The 21,038-nt window shown below is 43.9% G+C and overlaps 1 protein-coding gene and 1 non-coding gene across 3 annotated transcripts in view; one reads left to right on the top strand and one right to left on the bottom strand.

The window, feature by feature from the left end:
• The first annotated feature begins 842 nt into the window (after positions 1-842).
• Positions 843-21,038, top strand: part of Pcsk5 (proprotein convertase subtilisin/kexin type 5) — a 427,807-nt gene continuing 407,611 nt past the window's right edge. For both annotated transcript variants that reach the window (XM_036173949.1, XM_036173956.1), the window contains exon 1: positions 843-1,499. In XM_036173949.1, coding sequence (XP_036029842.1) covers positions 1,302-1,499 — 198 coding nt within the window. In that variant the 5' untranslated portion in view covers positions 843-1,301. The remainder of the gene's footprint in view (positions 1,500-21,038) is intronic.
• On the bottom strand, positions 12,155-12,255 carry LOC118576951. Its single transcript, XR_004944140.1, has one exon. It is a non-coding gene; the product is annotated as a small nucleolar RNA U13 (small nucleolar RNA).

The following is a 21,038-nucleotide window of genomic DNA, read 5'->3' as shown; positions in this document are numbered from 1 at the left end:
AACGCAGACATGGTATTTCATCTAACTTTCTCTGTGGTCCTTTTTATATTACCACCCTTCGTTGTTCCCAAGGTATGCTTGGAAAGTTGGAAAACTCCCCCTTGATGAGGAAAATGAGGCCCTAGGACACGCAACCCAACCAAGGAATGGCTCCTCCCTTGGAACCCACACTTGTGCATCCTCTAGTATTCCAGATATTCCTAGAACTATTTTTTCTCATTCCAGGCAAGAGATTTCTCTCTCCTATGACGCTGCTTCTGAGTATCAGAAGGGCTGATCTCTAAAGTCAACAGGCGACAGACTTAGCTTTGGCTTTTGTAAGTGTAGATGAGACTTAACTGTCCTGTGTGGCAGCTTCTCTCGGGAGCAGAATGTGCAAAACAAACAGTTGCTTAAAAGCATAAAGAATTAGCCCAGTGAAAATCTCGAGTTATTTGTTCGGCAATTGAGACACCAGTGCCCTTAAAACGCTTAGTTAGTCCAGGATGTTCAGAGCCGGGATGAATGAATCTTTACCATGCTTCACTCTCATCATCCTGTAAATCTTAGACTTTCCATAGTAGTGGCAAGTTAATTCAAATCCATCGTGGCGGAGAGAAAGGACAGAAACCAAGACCCCAGCGGTGCTCTCCTCTCACCCCTTTAGGGAGACTAGCCTTGGCGGCCCCGCGACCCTGGAGGTTACAGCCGGGAGAACCCGGAGGCACTAGGACCTGGGTGGCGCCTGGCTGAGCCGGGCTCATGAGGGCGGAGGAGTGGAGGAGGGAGAAGAGGGAAAGGAGGGGTGCTCGGGGGTGGGGGAGTCATTTAAGCGGAGCGGGCGCCGCTGCCGTCGCCACTCACAGTCCCGGCGCGCTGCTCAGAGCCGGAGGGAGTGCAGCGTGCGGGCTAGCGAGCAAGTAGAGGGGGCGCCCGGCCGTTGTCTGAGCTCGGACCGGGTCGTCTCTGCAGCCCTCCGGGGCCCCGAGGGGAGCGAGAGGTTGCCGTAGAGTGCAGGAGCGGAGCTGGGAGAGTCCTTGGCGGAGGCTCCAGTCCCACTCCACCGCCTCCCGTGCCAGCCGGGGAGTGCTCGCCCACCGCCCCGCCGGCCCAGAGCCTGTAGCCTGAGTCCCCGCTGTCCCAGGGATGGTCTAGGAGCCTGCAAGGGGCTCGCCGCTCCATTCCTCTCCCGGGCTCTCCGCCTCCTACCGACCGCTCCCGGCTGCGCGCCCCGCCGGCCCAGGCCGGAGAAGTTAGTTGTGCGCGCCGCTTAGCGCGCGAGCCAGCGTCAAGGCTAGAGAAAGCGGCGAGGTGCGGGGACCATGGGCTGGGGCTGGAGGAACCGCGGCTGCTTCCCCGGACGGGGGGACCTGCTGTGCGTGCTGGTGCTGCTCGCCAGCTGCCTGCTCCCAGTGTGCCGGACGCGTGTCTACACCAACCACTGGGCAGTGAAGATTGCCGGCGGCTTCGCGGAGGCCGACCGCATAGCCAGCAAATACGGATTCATCAACGTAGGACAGGTAACCAACCCCCGGTGGCTGAGGCACGGCACCTAGAAACTAGCTGTTGGGGGCTTCTGGTCCCCTCTGCTTGGACCCCTCCCCCTTTTCCAGATGTACTTCTGCAGCTGCAGCCCGAACTCTAGGGCGATGCTCTCGCTGGCGCGTTCCTTGCACAGTCTCACACACACACACATCCCGAAGTTGCCGGGGATCCTTGTTTAATTTGTTTTTACAAGCAGTGGGGGACAGGTAGGGTCTTTGGAAAATCTGGAGTGCCTGTGCACTGGCTCAGACTCGTCTTGGACCTTTGGACAGCCGGGGAGCGCTACTAGCTTGAGAAAACACACCCCTGCAAGTAATCGTGGCGGGGAAGGTACAGAGACCTTTGGGAGGCCAAGGAGTGAGAACAGCGGCTGGACCCAACTGGGAGGGGAAAGCCTGGATTAACCTCTTAGGCTACAGAACTGCTGTGCTCTCCGGAGCCTGGGGCGCCTCAACTGGAGCTCGGGTGGGAGGAGAGAGGAAGGGGGCGGGACACCAGGAGGGAAGCACGGATTTAGAGGGGTCCTGGCTGCTGGTTTGCCTGGCTGGGATCCAAGTGTGGGCCCCCGGAGCTGGGTGGGGAGGGACCCTGGGAGACCTTGAAAGCCACTGGACAGATTCCCCTCAGGGAATCTTCTATAGGGGTGGAACGTGAGGTACCCTGTTGCAGCGTGTTGTTTTGATGAGGTTCCTTTGGTGGGTTTTCGTCCGATTTGTCATGCTGAGAGAAATGCCAGTACATTTTTATGGGACCCTGGGCAGCGCTACTGGTTTGTATTCTGGGCCTAAATGCCCTGGATTTCGTCTTCTTTCCCCCATGTCCCTAACAGAAACCGGACTGGAGAGGGCTCTGTAAGCGCCCCTCCTAAGGACTTCACAACTTCTTTGAGGCTGATCCAAGGAGAGAGTCCTGTCGTGACTCTGACACTGACTGGGGTTGAGTGTAAACCTAAGGTTCCTACCCAAGGGCCACGGGGGCGTTTTGGAGTGTTTCAAGGCCATGGGACAGGAAAGTGACCATTGGAGCTGCTGAAGCAAGAGGGCACAGATGGTTTCGGGGACCATTTTCTTTGAACTCGGTGCCTAGGATGGCGGGGCAGCCCCCACCCTGCTCTGGCAACTGGGGGAAAGAGCTCCTTTGCCTGCTTCTAGAAATAAGCTGGGAAGCAGCTGGGAGGGTTCAGAGGACAGGAGGGAGAGGTGTTGCTCTTTACCCTCTGGAGGGAGGGAGGATGTATTCCAGAGAAGCCAGTTAGGTGTGGAGGGCTGAGACCAGGGCAAGGAGCATGGTTTATGTCTCCACCCCTTCCCTGGGTCTCCTAAAGAAGTTAGAGCACCCAGCCAGATTTTGTTGCCTGAATGCCTGTCACCTGCAGGAGAATTGCCTCTTGGGGTTCTAGTGACCTCTTCTGTGAAAGAAACACGGAGTCCATTCAGGTCTTTTAACCAAAGCATACAGTTAAGTACCGAATATACCTCAGTAGTGCCGAACGGGAAGGCTAAATAAAAGATATAAAGAATACATCTCTAATCTTTCAGGAGACACTTTCAGTTCAGCCAACATTTAGCATCGTCTATGCCAGACGTGTTTGGGAGGCTGAGTTCTCAAAACCATACTTCTTTCTTAATTTCAAAAACAACCATGGTGCCCAATTGACACACAACAGATCAGGACTCTCGGACAGGAGACTGACCCCCAACCTGCACAGCCATGATGGGGACCTAGGACTCTGGTCCAGGATGGCTCCTCTGTGGATCTTGCAGTTTAGAGAATCCTTCCACCTAGTGTGCAGAAAGAAAGAGTAAAATCCTCATTTCCCTGAGATCTAGTTGGGTAGCTCAGTAGAAGCAAATAGCCAGCCACTGCTCACTAATGCTTCCTTTAGAAGGACCTGGACTTGTTAATAACAGGAGGCTCCTTAACTTGCAAGGCTAGAGAGACACTTCTGTCCTCCTGGACTCAGAATAGAGTTTAGATTACAGAATCCAATGGTCTTGAGTGAGAGGGCAACACGGTTAGCTCATCCACTTTGAACAAGCAAACATGTCAGTGTTCTATAACCTCTTCTGACATTTTACAAATGTCTTTATAGTGAAGAGCCTTTCCATGTCAAAAGTTTATACATACATTACATGAAATACTATTTACTGTAGTTTTTACAACCCCATTGTGGAAATACAGCTCTCTCTGGGTTTATTACAGAGGATCCCTGAATTGATGTAATAACTAGTGTAAAGAGATCTGCTATTGTACAGTATAAAACATTCTCGTGCAAATCAAAGGAGTGTAAGCTTTTGGCTTAGGTGAGGTAAATTGAATTCCTGTGTGCAAGATCATGACACTGTAAAGGCACAATGTATTTTGTATTTATCCTTTACTGTGCTGACCTTTTAACACTTTAGACATCCTTTTGTTTTTCTTTCTTTCCAGCAATAAACCAGCTGTTGTTCAGCTTAGGGCAGTAAATAATTTGCCAGTGTCTCTGGAATGTTTTCATGTTTTGTGTTGGGGGTCCAGGGTGTTATCTCATGTGTCACAAGATCTTGTTTATTATTTCTGAAGTCATTTATGGTCCTGATAGCATGCCTATGTATATATTCCGTATGATATTCTAGGCCAGTAGTCAGTTTTTGCCACAATAAAGCTACAGTGTTGACTGTCTACTTAGAATATCAATGCAGTGTTTTGTGTAGCATGTTAGCATTTAAAGGTAAGGTTTCTGGCCTGGAGATCCCTGCACGAAAGTGAAGGTGGGTCTCTTTTCTGTTCAGGGAAGATAGGATGTTCAGAGTAATGGGAGAAGCAATCACACAAGCAAAAAGGATCCCTAGAAGGGAGCAGTAATGAGTGTTGTCTCGCCTCTGGTTATGGAGATAGCATTGTGCTTTCTTAGTTTCTCATGAAATGCTTCCATTTTATGAATGGTTTATGCTCAAATTCTGAAGTGATGCCTAGGCATAATCGTTGCTAGTAGTTTGTTATTATGTCAGCATATATCAAGTTTTGCTTGCTAGGTCAGCTGTGGGAAGCCTGGAGTTGGCAAGCTGAGCTCAGACTAGGAGCCCCTGAGGTATCCAGATCTACCAGCCCTGTTGGGATGCCTTTGTCCTCTGTTACTAATTGTCACTAATTGTGTCCTCCAGTCTTTGAGTTAACAGTTTCCTGGTTAGGGAATTAATGATGGAATAAGGGCAGATACATACTGTTAATTGTTGGTAGTCTAGGTCTGTATAGAAAGGAATGAATTTCTGGTTATTTGAATGCAGGGAGAAGATCTCTTGTGAACAGATGGTTTGCAATGTGCAGTTGCTGTATTTATCCTTCTATGAATTGCCTATAATCATTGATTCCAAGCTGGAGATAACCAATAGCAGTCTTCCTCACCACCAGCCGTGTCACGTTTTAAGCAAGCTTCCATAAGGGGAAAACCAAATGGAAGCTATCCTGGGATTTGCTTTACATGGGGCTCCCCCAGGGACATATGGGCATGGAGACTGTGGAGGCCACTAGCGAGGCTGTATAAGTAAGAAAGTCACTGAACTTAACAGCATGTTTGTGCCTCCATCTGTAAAATGGTAAATCTTGAGGTAACAGAGTTGGTTAACTATGCGCTGCTCAGCACACAAGCCTGCGGTAAAAGGTTTCTTGAATTCAAATCAGAGGAGGAAGGTGGAAATAAGTGAGACCTAAATGTTATTTAGGTATGTTGAAAGGAGGACATTTTTTTTAATGGAAGATACAAAATGTAGATGTCAGGTAAGTGAATTTTTCATGGCTAAATTAGGTGAGTTTTGTACACAGGGAGAATGATTTTTTTTTTTTTCAACTAACCATTTAAGACAGTTTAAAAACAGTTTTATGTTGAGCTTAAATAATGAGAGCTGATTACCTTGGATGGTGGCATCATCCCTCATTTGTCTTTGCTGTAGCACCTTAAATATAGGCTAAGCTTGCTTGAGATATTAGGAAGGAAAGGACAGTATGGAAAGAGTGAGGGCTAGGGATGTAGCTCAGTTGGTAGTATTGTTCAAAGAGCTGAATTCAGTCCTTAGCACTACATAAATTGGGCATGGTGGTACATGGATTGGGAGTTCAAAGTCATCCCTAGCTATATATAGTGAATTTGAGGCCAGTCTGGGCTATGTGAGATGCTTTTTGAAACTGAAAATATCTGAAGAGTAATTACATTATAAAGCATTTTACCCTAGCATATTATGTTAAATCATATTTAAATTTAAGTGTTAAAACTGAATGTTATTTGTACAACTAAAGTCAGAATAATTTTCCAGATAAGCATGAAAAGATCTTGAGTGGGAAGAACCTTATTCAAAGTTGCTGCTGCCTGATTTCCTGATTATTTTTGACCTGTGAATAGTAGGATTCTTAAGTGCTGATGAATGTTGAAGAGTGAGTTCTGGGTATTCTTTGATAACATAGAAGTAGGGGATGTGGCTAGCCTGAGAGGTTGTGTGCAAGTGGACTGAATTCCTCTAGTTAATCTGTAGGTATTTTGTAAGCAGGAGAGCAAATGGATGGTTAATCCCATTTGATCCCTATGTGATACATCTAGCCTTGAACAGGATAGCTCTTCACACCCAAGAACTCATCCCTGCCTTGGCTAGCTGCTCTCACATGCATATTTCTCATAAAGAGACTGAACCAGAACAGGGAAACCTTGACTAGAAAAAGCCATCAAAGTCCATGGCCTGATTATGATGGAGTATGTGTGTAGGGCTGTTGTATTAACCTCATAGACAAAGAATGGCTTATATGAGGCCTTTGGGGTTCTGTTTAACTTTTGAAAAGCATTTTTGTGAGCCCCAAAGCTGTTGAATTTCCCTTATCACAATCATTCATGGGCTTCTTTCCAGAGGTTTTAACTTTAAAGGTCAGCCAGAGAAGCAGGATAGTATGCTGGGAAAATGTCCAGAGAAAGGGAGTCCTGACCCAGAAACACCCTTGGGATGGGAGGGGTATTTGTGTTATTCGTTCAAGTTCTGTGAAGTAGAGCCTGGCTTCTTCCCAAGGCTGAAATGTCTCCAGGTAGTGTTTTGCCGTGCGACCATATTACTCAGCTCATTCAAGGCTAGTTCTATGACAAACTGGCTTTGGCTTCCTGAATGCCTGTAGACATTCATGCATGCTCAAAAGATACAAATATGCATAGGTGTTTATGTGTTTGTCCATTTTTGGTTTTATAAAAAATTAAACATTGAACATTTAAGGGTGAAATTACTTGTTTAGTGTTCTCATTAGTTTCTGCAGAGCATAGCTCTACATCTGAGAGTACTGAAGAGAACAATTAATAAACATGTTGATTGAATGGATCCTGGGAGAAGAATGAGAGAAGAAAGAAAACAAGAGTAGGAGTGTGTGTGTGTGTGTGTGTGTGTGTGTGTGTGTGTGTGTGTGTGTGTGTGTAGGGCACTGCTGTTCAGCCTGGTTAGGGGGATTGCTGTTAAAATCAGGACTACTAACAATGAAGGTGAGTATTTAGCTAAAATAGTGCCCCAAGAACATTTTGTGTTGTGTAAGGACCCTGGAGAGTGACAGGAACTGCTCAGGAAAAATGAGTGACCATTGTGGTAACTGGGGTCTTGTGGAGTGGAGCCACTGCGATTTTCCAACATTCTGTGGTTCCCCTGTTGGATATCCTGAGGAACCAAAGACAGAGGAGACAGCATTGTGCCTGCTTTTGCCTAAGAGGAGACCGAGGCCTACCTAAGCTTTTGCCCAATAGCCATGAACACAGTTTTGAGCTTGAGGCAACTCATCAGCCAACTAAGCCTTACAGTCTCCTGGTGTGACAGGCCTGGTGTTTACCGATTATGCAAGACTTTTTATTTCAATAATCAAAATAACATCTTTTTAATTTAACCCCACTGTGAATATATATAAAAGAATAGTGGAGAAGTAAAACTTGAAACACTGGAGGCCTGTGAAGAATGCAGAGGGAACATTTTCAGGTACAGGTGACCGTAACCCAACTACTGTCAATTAAATGCACAAATGCAAGCAGATGATTTTTTTTTTTTTTTTGAGACAGGGTTTCTCTGTGTAGTTGTGATGCCTGATCTGTATCTCACTCTGTAGACCAGGCTGGCCTCGAATGCACAGAGATCCACCTGGCTCTGCCTCCTGAGTGCTGGGATTAAAGGCTTGAGCCACCACTGGCCAGCACAAAGGGATTGTATTGGTTGAGACAGATCTACATGTCTTGGTTCACAGTCCTGAAAACAGCAGGTAATTTTTTTTTACAGAATTTATGTGGTCTATACTTTTTTCCATAACAACGTGTATTCTCACCTAAACTAACTTCATTAACTACAGCATTACTTGGTTTTATTATAGAAATATTAATGAGTTTGACCCTAGGAGTGTTCACCATTCAGACAGAGGTGTATCTAAGGCAGTCGGCATGTGTGCCTCATAGTCAACTCTTAGGCATTTGTGTACCTTTTTATGTGAAGAATGGTGAATTCTGAACATCTACAGCCAGGTTATTTTGTTTTCAAGATAGTGCTTGTGGGCTTCTCTAGCTCTAAAGCCAGAGGTGATGGTAATGTCTGTGATGGCTTCATTTCCACGTGTGAGCTTCGTTCTTAGGCAAATGTTTATACAAAGCACCAAAACTCTAAATCTTAGTACTTCTCTTACCTGGCAGTGGCATTAAACCCCCAAAAGGAATATAGAGTGTTCTGATCATTGAATGGAGTTGTGTCCCCCACATTTGGGCCAGTGATTTGTCTAAGGGGATAGCAGTTCATGGGCGGGTCATCTTGGGCCACATGTCTAGCTTTGAAGTGAGTGAAATGTTGATCTCTGCTAGGCAGTCCAACATCTGGGGAGGGGCAGTTCCCTAAAGGAAAATGAAATTCTATTACTAGAATAAGAGAAAACAGATGTGGGGCAGGGAGTGACCCCACTACTGATATGATTATGTAAGGCCATGGATGCCTAAGTTAGTTCCGACATTACCAGGGAGGGTTTGTTATACTGAAGTTCTGTGAGGAGCGAACAAAGCACAACATGTTGCTTGAGCAAACATGGAAGTCTCCCCAGATTGGGAGACTGTGAGATATTTTCTGGGACTAGGGATTTTTACTTACAGTTAGCATTTGTCGGAGCCATGGAGACCTGCCCAGTTAGTATGGTTCAGTAATGCCCGGGGAGTATTCATAATGAACTGGAGGAAGCAGAGAATAATAGAGGTTATTATTAATAACGGAATTGGAAAGATTTGGAAGTTCCTATGGAAGTCTATTCGGCAGGTTCTGGTGACTAAGTGGAAGTGTGGTTTGAGAGAGAGAGAGAATGTCAGGACAGCTGCAGTTATAGCCTCGGGACCTGGAGAATGTGCACTCATGTGTACCATTTGGACAGTCTGCAGGAGCGTTTTTAAGGAGAGAAATAGAGATTAAGCCATAGTTTTAAAGAATTTTGTTTAGCTTATGTTTTAAGGTGCACAGCATCATGTTTTGGCATCTGGGTATGTATGTGTATATCTCTCCACATATGTAGATGTATACACACATAAAGAAAGGTACTAAAGAGAAGCAAGAAAATCTGTCATTCTTCATATCTCTCTGGAGCCCTTTAATTTGTTTATTAAAACTATTTTATTTTTAAGATTTTTGTGTCTGTGTGCGCCTGTGTGGGTGTATTTGCATGTGAATACAGGTGCCTGCAGAAGGCAGAGAGAGGCATCAAGTTCATCTGGCTCTGAAGTTACAGATGGTTGACAGCTGCCCAGGGTGGGTGCTGGGAACTGAACTTGGGTTATCTGCAAGAGCCATACACACTGTTACTCACTGAATCGTCTTCAGCCTATGTATCTTTTTAACGAATACCTAAAATCTAGCCTTTTAACTGCCAGTTTTCTTTAAATAGTACCATATTATTCCTTTAGTATTCCTGTTGTGCATCAAATTGCTAAGTGTTTCATCCTGTATGACGCTGCTCTTTTTGACTTATGCATATCAGTTCCTCTTCCTTCTCATCCGTGGTACCTACCACTCTACTGTGTTTCTGAAAAGCTGGCTTTCATCCCTTCAGATTCTACATATGATCAAGATCGTCTGCATTAGAGAGAAGGGCAGGTGCAGTGAAATTTCCTATGAGTGGGAGAGTATTTAGCTCAGGCAAGAAGTAAAGATCTCTGCAGGTGGACTTTATGCCTCGTCCACCTCCACACAAACTGTGGCAGTTTGTAGGAAGCGCACTGTGGAAATGAATTGCTAAGGGATGGCACATGGCTGGGGGAGGGGGGTGCTGTGAATGTCCTCATTCAATTGCCAGCAAAGGAGGAAGGCTGTGGACGATGGGAAAAGCCGATCAGGGAGTTGCGGTTGAAGAGGTCCTGAAGGAAAGGATGTGTCCACCCAGATCTGCAGCAGTGAAGTGTGCTATCAGGAGAATCAAGCAGGGTGAGAGTGAGTAGGAACGGGCTCTCCAGAGTTCTTAGCAAGCTCTCTATTGTACAGCATGTGGGAGTTGGGTTTCGAGACCTGCAAAGCAAGTACAAAGCCGTGACCGGCACATCTGCTTCAACTGACTTTTCTGTATGCCTATCCTCTCCCTCTTTTTCTCATCAAGATACTGTAGTCAGGACATTGATCCAGGACAAAAGATCTTTGAGACCTAATGCCTAAGCTGGGGGACTCTAGACAATCACCTTAAGCTTTCTGTGCCTCAGTTTCCTCCTGTGTGAAAGAAGACAGTAACATTATTCCTCCTCACAGGATTGCTGCAAGGCTTCATGAATGGAAGTGCCAGTGTTTGAAATGTTATTAGGAAACTCATAAAAAAAAAAAAAAAAGATAAGGCACTGTAAAATGAATTTCCAAATAGGAACTTTTTTTTTCTGCTTGTACTTATTGCTCAGTGGGTATTGATTAAACAGATGAGTACAAGAAGTGAACCATTGATTGGTTTTGCATCATTTTGTTCTTCATATCAGAGAAGTAGAATTTACCAGGTGAGAAGGAAGGAAAAAAGGACTCTGTGGAGGTAGGGAGCAGTAGTTCCTGAACACAGGAATACTGTTTTGAAATGATTGAACAGTGTCTAGATGGAGAGGATAAGGACAAAGGAATAGGGTGGGTGTAGGGCTGGAAATGAAAAAACAAATGGATGGCTAGTTCAATAAGCTAATGATTAGAGCCATTCTAGAGGGCTTTTGTTGTTTATTTGAAACAGGGTCTCCATCTATCCTGGCTGGCCTGGAGCTTGGAGTAATCCTCTTGCTTCTGCCTCCCCAGTGATGGAATCATAGACATGAGCCACTGTGCCTTACCCCAGAGGCTTTTTAAGCTGCTCCCTATAGCAGTTCTGTTTGAGGATAAGGTCCAAGGTATGACACAGGTGGATGGAGAGAGAACAGCTGAGAGCTGGTGGGTTGGAAGGGGTCAATAAATTGAGGCTGAGATGCTGGAAAGGGTTATCAGGGTGGGTAAGATGATGATTGAAGTGATTTGTGCTGGTATACCCACTGGGCTGGTAAACGGGAAGTTTGCCTCCCATTTCACTTCCCCTTGGATAACTGCAGGCATTATCTCTGCTTCTACTACTCTGTGCTGTTATTTGCACTGCAAGTCCTGTACCAACTTAAGGGACAAAGACAGGCACGCAGATGATTGCTTTTAACCCCCAATGTGATTTTTTCCCCTTATTTGACTTAAAAACTGAGGATTGCATTGAGCACTCAATATAGAAGAAACAGTTCACACAGAGTTTGTAAAAGCAGAAATAATTTTTAAAGTTGATTTCTTTTTTTCTTTTTATGTTATGACTTTTTCTGAGGAGACATGAACAAATAGATGTCTCTTCACCCTAGGTAGGGCACACATGACGAGCCAAAGAAACTATTCTATTTCAGTCTGTTTTATTGAACTGGTGTGTTTACTGGAGTTCCGTCTGCAAGCCTGAGTGAGGGTTGTTTGCAGCAGTGTGGATGACTCAGAGGCAGCTGCATCACCAAAAACCCCATCCTAGCATGGGTGACCACTCAAGAAAACTGCATCCCTGAAGGTTCTGTACAGCTTGCAGGCAGGTCCTCTACACCGTCCTGCCTCTGACTGTGGATTGCTTTTGTGAATCTTGTGAGTCTTCTGAACTTAGTGTGTTTCATTAGTTTCTTATGAGCCATGTTCTTCCCTTCTGAAAGGTCTGGTTCAGTGTGGAGGCAATAGCTATATAACATTTGCTTTTGAGGGACAGGGACTCACAATGGTTCCAAGATGGCTGGCTTTTCATTATGGAGCCCAGGCTGGCCTCAAACTCATAGTGATCCTCCTGTGTCTGCCTCCCAAGTATTGGAATTACAGGTCAGGTATACTCTACCACACCTGTGTTAAAGGATGATTTTTAAATGATATGTACTACATCATATATAAGTTCCTTCAGTAGTCATATAATCTGCTTTTCATCACTGAATTATGATAGATAATTATAATTTATTCACATGTCACATAGCCCGACCTTTATATACATATTTTATGTAGCATAGTGAAGCAGAGCTCTGAACATGTTGCTTTATGAATTCCTGTTCTGAGTCTTACTGCCTGGAGGATATGGATTTTAAATTTATTTATAGAGTGTCCTTTTTATAATGTAGAACCATTTTTTTTCATGTCAGATGGGTAATATGCTGACATCAAAACAAGGTGTAAGAGAGGAATGCCACATAATGATGTGAGCATCCAGTCATCATTCTTATGAGTCAAAAAAGATCTGTAATATATAGTATTCTAAGGTTGCTCCCTACAATAAGTTAATCTTGTTTGCATTTGTATGTTAATCTGTATGTTAATTTAGAGTTAAAATTACAAAGGAAGCATTAAGTTCCTAGTGTAATTTTCTGTGATTGTCTGAGTGTTTAATTCTCTATTGGGAAAAATGTATTTTGGATACCATGCCAGCATCGAAACTCAGTTTTATTAAAGCAAGTCCTTCCATGGTGGTTTTCCCAGTGTTCCAGTCTCTCTCTCCCCCCTCTCTCTCTCTCTCACACACACACTCCCCCTTCTTTCTTTCTCTCTCTCTCTGTCTCTCTCTCTCTCTCTCTCTCTGTCTGTGTGTGTGTGTGTGTGTGTGTGTGTGTGTGTGTGTGAGAGAGAGAGAGAGAGAGAGAGAGAGAGAGAGAGAGAGAGAGAGAGAGAGTGTTAGTGGTGAGGATGGTGATAATCATCAGTTTCAAAGCTCTTTAAGGAAAAACTTAATGTTGGGGCTGATTGTTTTTGTAATAATATTTGTACATAAAAGATTTGGTTTTCTATACTGAGACACTGGTACAGCTGTGAAAATATAACATTCTCTCCATATTGTTGTTCCCAGGCTTGTGTCTTGTTTTCTCTAATTGAAGTTTCTCAACCAAAATAAAGCTTGGTCATGCACACTAGTTAGAGTGCAAGGAGGGGGAGCTAATCCCAGAGCCTTTAACATTGTAGGCAAATATCCATAGCTGCCAAATTAGAAGGGTACTGATTGCTTCTGCCGGTGTTACTGGAAGGTTTAAGGGGGCCCTTCTTCAGGCACCATGCATTGCTGAGGAAATTAAGGTCCCCTCTTTGGGTTTAGTCTCGTTAATAAGAGAATTTAAAAATGGACTCAGGGGAAGCTCAAGAACGATTTTTATTAGAGTTTGGAAGAAAACAGCAGGGCAGGCAAGCTGTAAACTTTGGCAGTTGTAGAGTGTGTGCTAGGGGGATTGGGAGTGGGATTCTGTAGAGGAAGAAGAGAGGAAGCCATTCATGGCTTTTGAGCTAAGCTGGCGTGTTCAGCAGTGGAGGTCAGCAAGCAGCCATGCTGCAGCAAGCACCTATGTCGTGGAGGGGGATAGCTTCAGAGAAAGAAAGAAAACCTGAAGGGCTGGAGAAAACATGCTTTGGTAGTGGCCAGTATCTGAAAGAAAGATGGAAAAGAAGAAAAAGTTACACTTCTTTGAGTAAGGACTAAGAAAATTGGATGGAGTTAACAGAGCTACATGGCCATTTTCTAAGGCTTTATAAGTGAGTTTTGGTGTCTTCTTAATCTAAACTACCCAGTCAATTTCTATCGTTTATCCCTCATCACTAGGACTATTCTAGCTTCACTAAACTCTCTCTTGCATGTCTGTGTGTGTGTGTGTGTGTGTGTGTACATATGCACATGCGTGTTGGGGATGAGTGACAACAACCATAAATTTCATTGCTTTCTAAGAAAAAAATTGTAGACTATTTAGGATTTGTCACAGGAACCTTGAAAATGCTATGTTAAATGAGTCAATCATACTATTCTGTTTATGCAAAATTCACATTTACAAATCTGTTGAAGCAGAAGGGAAAAGTTGATGAGGAATACTAATAAAAATGTCTTCTAATTGATTGCTGTGTCCTCTTTCTATTTGCTGAGAGAGGGTCACATATCCCTGACTGACCTCAACCACTGTGTAACACAAGAATGATCCTGAACTCCTGATCCTCCTGACTTTTCCTCCCAAGAGATGGGATTTACAGTCATTTGACACTATTGATTCTCATTTTCAATATCTCTGGATAAAACCACTAGGTAGTGTATGTCTCAGTTAGGGTATCTCTGCTGTGATAAAACCTAGTGGTTAGAAGCAACTTGGGGCGCAAAGACTTTAATACAGCTCTCAGGTCACACTGTACTACTGAGGGAAATCACAGCAGGAACCTGGAGTCAGGAATCGAAGTAGAAGCCGCAGAGAAACACTGCTTACTGGACTGCTTCTTATGCCTTGCTCAACCCACTTTCTTGTACATCTCAGGACAACCTGCTGAAGGGCCACACTACCCACCATGGGCAAGGCACTTCTATATCAACCATTAACCAAGAAAATGCCCTATAGACTTGCCTACAGGCCAATCAGGTGAAGGCATTTTCTCAATTAAGATTCCTTTTTCTTGCTAGATATTTCTAAGTTGACAAACAACAACAACAGCAAACAAACAACAACAAAAAAAACCCCAACAAGGACAGTATACTTGTATGAGTGAATTGTGTGATAGATGGCTTGTATCTATAAGGTTGTGAGGACAATTCATTAGTACCTATTTGTCAGCCATTCTAGAAGGTTGTAACCCTGTCACATCTGCTTGTTCAGGTTAAGTTTATATGAGATTGGGAGGAGGCAAACTGTAAACTCCAGTGACATAAATAAAATACCCTGCAAGTGCTGTTAGAAGGCAAAATGTATTAGTAGATTTAAAAACTGCACATCTTTGGGATTGCTGGCCAGAGAGGATCGTGCAGGAGGAAATGGTGAATTAAGTACCTGAATGTTAGAGAGCTATCCACAAGGCTGTCTGCAGTGAGGTGGGGTCCATGCAGAGGAGATGGCACATGGAATAACCCAAGGAAGAGGCCAGCTGGTGTAAGTGGACCAAACCTAACAAGTAAGCTGTAATGGAGCTTGAGATGGCTGTTAATACTTTCTTGTTCTGAAGTCACCAGTAGCTGTGGTATCTGAGATGTCTGAGCATCTTTGGCTTTTAATGATTTCTTCCCCGCTTGTCTTGAATATCTGTGCCGTTTGTCCTTCCTACTCTGCCTTGTAAGAAAGCCAAACTGAGCATTGATCCCTAGATGTGCTCTACACCTTCCTGCGTCTGGACCTGTCTTTATACTCAGAATGCTCACCTGACCATTGCTCTAGAAATTCCATGTCATCTCTAAGTCACCTCTTTATCTACTCTGGAAATACAGCTAAAAATAATATATAGGCAAAAATTCCTGTGACCTTTTTGACCAATACATCCCTATTGTGCTTCTCTTTGGGGACTTAGTACAGTTGAGTTTTAATTCCTTGGTTTCCCTCTCATGGGGGACCCAATTATGACTCCACTGTGCAGCATGCTGCATGGTGTCTCACTCCATAAAACAGTCATTAAATGGTTGAATCATAAAACATTTACAGACATATTGTGCAAAATAAATCTGAACACTAGAGAAAATTTATAAAAATGTCTATAGCCCAGCCCATGAGGAAGACTGGTCAGGGCATAATATGTTTGATAAAGGGGTGGAGTAAAAATCAGTGAAATGGGACTTTAAAACTCAGGCTTCCTGGGAAATAGCCCAATATTTATCTCTTACTGTTTCTGACCTTGGCATTGTCCTTGGGGTCATTTTTTTTTCTAATTTTTGATTCTTGGGAACATTATTTGTGTGACAAAATAAGTATGACAGTATTCAAGTCGTGAGAGCCAAGTCCCAGTTCACCCCGGGAACAGGCTTGCTTCTCCATGAATCTCAGCGAGTCCTAAGAGCCTGCTAGCTGTGATAATTGTCCTGAAAATGGCATTGTCTGTTGGGACAGTGCAAACCAGCATCGAGACTTCCCAAGAAAGAACAGGCGGGTTGTGAGAAAACAGTTTCGGGTCATAGGTAGACCACTATTTGTGCAGAAACAGTGGAATGGCAAAACTAAGCAGATCCAGTATATTTTGAGGTCCCTAAAGCTCACTGAAAGATAAGCAGTGAGATCTTGTGATGGCCATAGACACAGGGCAGGGCTAACTAGGATTGGTCGTTTTGAACGGCCAAAACTCTGAAGTTAAATCTGCACAAGAGGGAGGTTTAGACTGTAGACTCCAGAACAAACAGACATAAATTAGCCCTGTAGCTTAGACCATAAGGAGTGGCTTCTGAAATAGCCTGGGAGATAGGAAACAAACTTAGGACAAATAGAACAAACATTCATTGGGAGTTAACTCCCTTTAATTACAGACAGAACATTCTCTTGGTTGAGTGACATGGCCAGATGCCAATCTCTCAACTGAGATGTGTCTGCCCATTTGACCTACCCAGGGATGTCAGATCCAGAGCCTCAAATGACTAGGCCTTCAGGCTCGGACAGATAGAAGGAGAGATGAGTGACTTTCTGGGTTCCCTGACAGAGAGATGGGAATGAGTTTTCCCATGGGATGTGTGATTGAAGAGTAGAGCGATTTCTTCCCCTGATGTGATGGATCTCAGTGCAAAGACTCTCACTTTGTTCAGACTTCTGTAAGCCTTACCCTGACCAACTGTCTGTTCCTCTCCCAGTCAGAGTTGATGCCTTCCTCCTCTCCTGTCCATTCCATGTTCAAAATTTCACTCACCCTGTTTTTTCCTTCTTTGCACATGGACTGCCATGTGCATTTTCAGTGTCTGAACCCCATGAGGCTCAGATCCTGCCTGTTTGTAAGGGCCACTTCCATGGATAAAATTATCTGTGGCTAAAACCTCCTGTGTTTAAACTGTTAACAAACCTTGCTTGCTTTAAATTGGCATTTGACATTTTTACCATGCATGCAGGCTATCTTTCTTGTTTTCTTTCTTTCTGTTTGTCATTTTTCCTTCCCTATTTGTGTGTGTGTGTGTGTGTGTGTGTGTGTGTGTACAGTAGTGCTGGGTAATGAACCCAAGGCCTTGTCCATCTAGGCTAGAATAGTATCATTGAGCTGTACCAGATGTTTTTGTGCTTTTTATTTTGAGATAGGGTCTCACTCAGTAGCCCAAGCTGGCCTTGAACTCACTCTGTAGCCATGGAAGAACTTGAACTTGTGACCCTCCTGCCTCATCCTCCTGAGGTCTGGTCCTGTCAGTAATTTCTTTAAAACCAGGGTTTCTGTATGGTCCATCTTCAAATGTCATATGACACCTAGAAGGGTGCTCGGAAGTTAAAATGGCCTCAGAAATGTATTTTGAAATGGATAGATGATAAGTCATTGCTGCCCATGGTGTGAGAGTTTATTGATTTCTATAGTTCCACGTGCACAAGTGACTTGAGTTGGCCAATGAAATGAGAAGTGACACCTGTCCCTTTATTAACAGTCAGTGGGTGACTCCCAGTGATGGTCATCTGCCTGAGTGTCTGGCAGCCCTCCAGGTGGTGGATGCTTCATTAGTCTGGGTTCCTGAGGGGGTCTCCCAAAGAGCAAGCGCACACTGGGCATGACACAAGCTAGAGGTAAACTATTTCAGCTGTCAACTGCTTGGTTTCTTGGGTCACTTGTTGTTGCAGTAGAACCTGTTTCATCATGATGAATACAAAAGCCCAATCTTAATAATTTTCTTCTTAGTCTGGCACACAGTTTAGGCTAAGCTGTGCCATTGAAGGCCAAAAAGAATCGCTACAAGAACCCTGCGTTTTTAGAGCCAGTCCTAAGTGATCTACATCAATAACTATGTGCTTCCCCAACCAGAAAAGCAGGATGAGATGGATGAGGAGGTCTTCGCACATATGTGGTCATGTGATTCCCTTGTTTAGAGGAGATTCGTACTTTCCCAAGGGAGCCTGGGAGACCCTGGAGCTCAGTTGCTCTATGTTGCTTTTCCACTGTCTTACTATACTGAGATTTGGAGTGTGAGTTCAAATGTAGCTGTCAATGACTGGTAAACCTGTTCAGAAGTTCAGGACTTTCCTCTTCCCTTTTGGGAAGGCACACATTTAATGTGTTATAGGTTATATTTTATTTTCCCCTATCAAATACAAATTTTATTAATTTAAAAAATGTTGTTTTGTAGTGCCATTTACTTGGAAGGCTGAGGCTAGAGGGTCATGAGAGCCTGGGAATTCAAGGCCACTCTGCAATATCATGACACATGAACTCAAAAGAAAGATTATTGAATAGAGAGCAGGACAGTCTTGCTTCTTGCCCACAGCTCCTGTGTGTGATTTCCCAGGGACCTTACTGTGCTGTCAGAGTTGTGACACCCTCTGCTGCAGAATCCACTTCAGTTTATGGTCCCTTTCCAGGAGGTGCTATGCTCTCCAGCTTGGAGAACTGCTCTCACAGCATGTGGGATCTTGCATTCCCTGATTTATGTGATGTAGACACAGTAGGGAACATCCTAGATGTAAAATGTGATGGCCTGAGTCTCCAACCGTTGAATAGAGTCCAAAGCAGCAGATTTTTCTTCTTTGGCAAGACAGAGCTGAAGCAATGTGCAGGGATTTGGTTTGCCGATTCCCAATCTGCTAAAAACTGCAGTAACTTAATATGGGGTGTGTTTGGGGCGGGGGGAGTCGTGGGAGGTAAGTGCTTCATAATGTGGAAAATACTCCAGAGGTCACGTGGCTTGCTGTCTTAGGCAAGCTAAATACTGTGAGGCTTAACATTTTTTGTTTTGTTTTGCTTTTTTAAGTTGACATATTGCATGTGGGTATGTGTGCCCCATACTCTTTCATTACAATAGGCAAAATTTTATTTTGTTCGAGCAAAAACTGAAAAAAAAAATAAAGGCAGTATTGAACCTTGAAAGGATTTTGGCCACTCTAGCCCCTAGAGTGTGGAGGCCATCTCTTGCCAGCGCACACTGGCTTCGCTTTGAGTTTTCACCCTTGCTTTCTTTCTGTCCTCCACTCCTTGAAAATGTTTTAGAACATCCGCACTGTGCTGCAGGCCATCCCAAGCAGGGTACACTAGCATTGTACTTGGGACCTTTTATACTCACAGGTGCAGTTTATCTTCTTGCTTTAGAATAAATTGCTCACAGCTCCTTGGCTTAAAATCACAATCCCTATTTCTTTTGGTTGGTAGATTCCTCTGCATTTAGTGGGTCTGGGGGCCTGGCTAACCTAGGGTGGCTTTTCCCATGTGTCTCGTGATTGCTACCCTAGTGTACAAATCTTTTTCAGATTTCTGTTTGTGTTTTGTTTGCAAACATCCCTTTTGTGGTTTGTTTGCAAACATCCCATAGGTCCACGCAAGTCAGAGTGTAAATCTAAGCTTTAAGAAATGGAGATGTAAGTTTCATCTCTTGGTAAGAGGAGATATTAATTGTATCCACACTTTTCAGTATACCGAGGAGCCTGCTATAGTAAATTAGATAGGAAACAAAAGTGTGTCAGATGATGGTAAGCACTAAGGATAGGAAATAGGGAAAGAAAGCTGGGATGCTGGTGCATTCCTGTAGTTTAAGCTCTTGGCAAGTGAACCCAAGAGAATCAGGAGTTTAAGGCCAGCCTGAGCTACATGAGATGTTGGAATGAAAGTAAGGAGAGTGGGGAGAGAGGGATGGAGGGAGGGAGGAAGGCAAGAAGAGGCAAACTCATCAGAAGAGGGAGAAAATAAATCAAAGGCAAAGAAAGGGGAATATCTGGAAAAACTACTTAATTGCAAGTGGTTGATGACGGAAATCTTCATGGAGAAGGTGTCTTAGTTAGGGTTTTATTGCTGTGAAGAGACACCGTGACTATGGCAACTCTTATAAAGGAAAGTATTTAATTGGGGCTGGCTTATTGTTTCAGGGGTTTAGTCTGTTACTGTCACGATGGGAAGCATGATGGCACAAAGGCAAGGCAGGATTTCTAGATCCAGATTGGCAGGAAGAGAGAGTGACACTGGGCCTGGCTTGAGCATTTGAGACCTCAAAACCCACTCCAGTGACACACTTCCTCTAATAAGGTTACACCCACTTTAACAAGGCCACAAATCCTAATCCTTTAAAATAATGCCACTTCCTATGAGCCTGTGGGGCCAATTTCATTCAAACCATCACAGAAGGTAAGTAAAGAAAGATCCAAACAAGGTGAGGGGATATATACCTGAAATGAAGGTCATGGGCCAAAGAGTTATCTTAGATGGATTTTGAGAAGCCCAGTGATCCTGAATGAGCACAGGTGTGGTAGAAGATGATGTTGAGGGGGTCAAACAGTTGAGTTGGGAGGTAGGGTACACCCCATCCTGCAAGTGCTGTTTCTCCCATTTTAGAACATTTCAGTTATGCTGAGATAATCAGTTCTGATTTAGTAGATCTGAGATGTGCTCAGAGATTAGCATTTCTAATAAGCTCTCAGCTGTAGCACTGTTGCTGCTGCGAGTGGTCCTGAGATTTTCTCTGAGTGAGGAGGGTGCTCCTTAGGATGTTCTCAGTAGGTCCTTGTTTAGAATATTTAAACACAGGCATGTAATATAAAGGGTGGCATTCTCACACAGTGTAGTGTGAAGAACACTGGATTTTGTTTGTGAAAGCACCCATCATTGGGATATCTTTTTTTTTCCACAGAGCATTTTTGCTTTTCTCTGTTGTGAGCAACAAACAACAGGACATAGCTCTGGATTCCTACTTTACTCAGTTTTCTGCCAGGGTTGTTCCAGAACATACTCGCTCAGCCTCCTTGCATTCATTCAAATCTGGGTGACTGGATGTCTTCTCACTTAGCCCTTTACTACCCTGGTCTTTTCTCCAGTGTCCCAGTGGCTGTCAGTCCTGGCTATACATTTCAAATACCTCATGCCTTCAAAGATATCTTCTGAGCTGAGCTTGGTGGGCTCTTCCTGCAGCTGCCCCTCTTATCTATGAATTTGCTTTCTGATGTCTCAGTTATTCCTTGGTCAACCTTGCTCTAAATATATTAAGTGGAAAATTTCAGAATTAAAAATTTCATTAATTTTAAAGAACTTACTATAATATGTTAAGTGTTCTATTTTATTATTATTAGCTAAAAAACCTCTTACTGTGCCTAATTTGTAAATGGAACTTTATTGTAAGTATGTGTTATAGGAAACCATAGTGTATACACA

Source organism: Onychomys torridus, chromosome 1 (assembly GCF_903995425.1).
Source record: "Onychomys torridus chromosome 1, mOncTor1.1, whole genome shotgun sequence".
In the NCBI taxonomy this organism is placed as follows: domain Eukaryota; kingdom Metazoa; phylum Chordata; class Mammalia; order Rodentia; family Cricetidae; genus Onychomys; species Onychomys torridus.
Note: the sequence above shows the minus strand (reverse complement) of the source record. Positions and strands in the feature narration are given on the sequence as shown.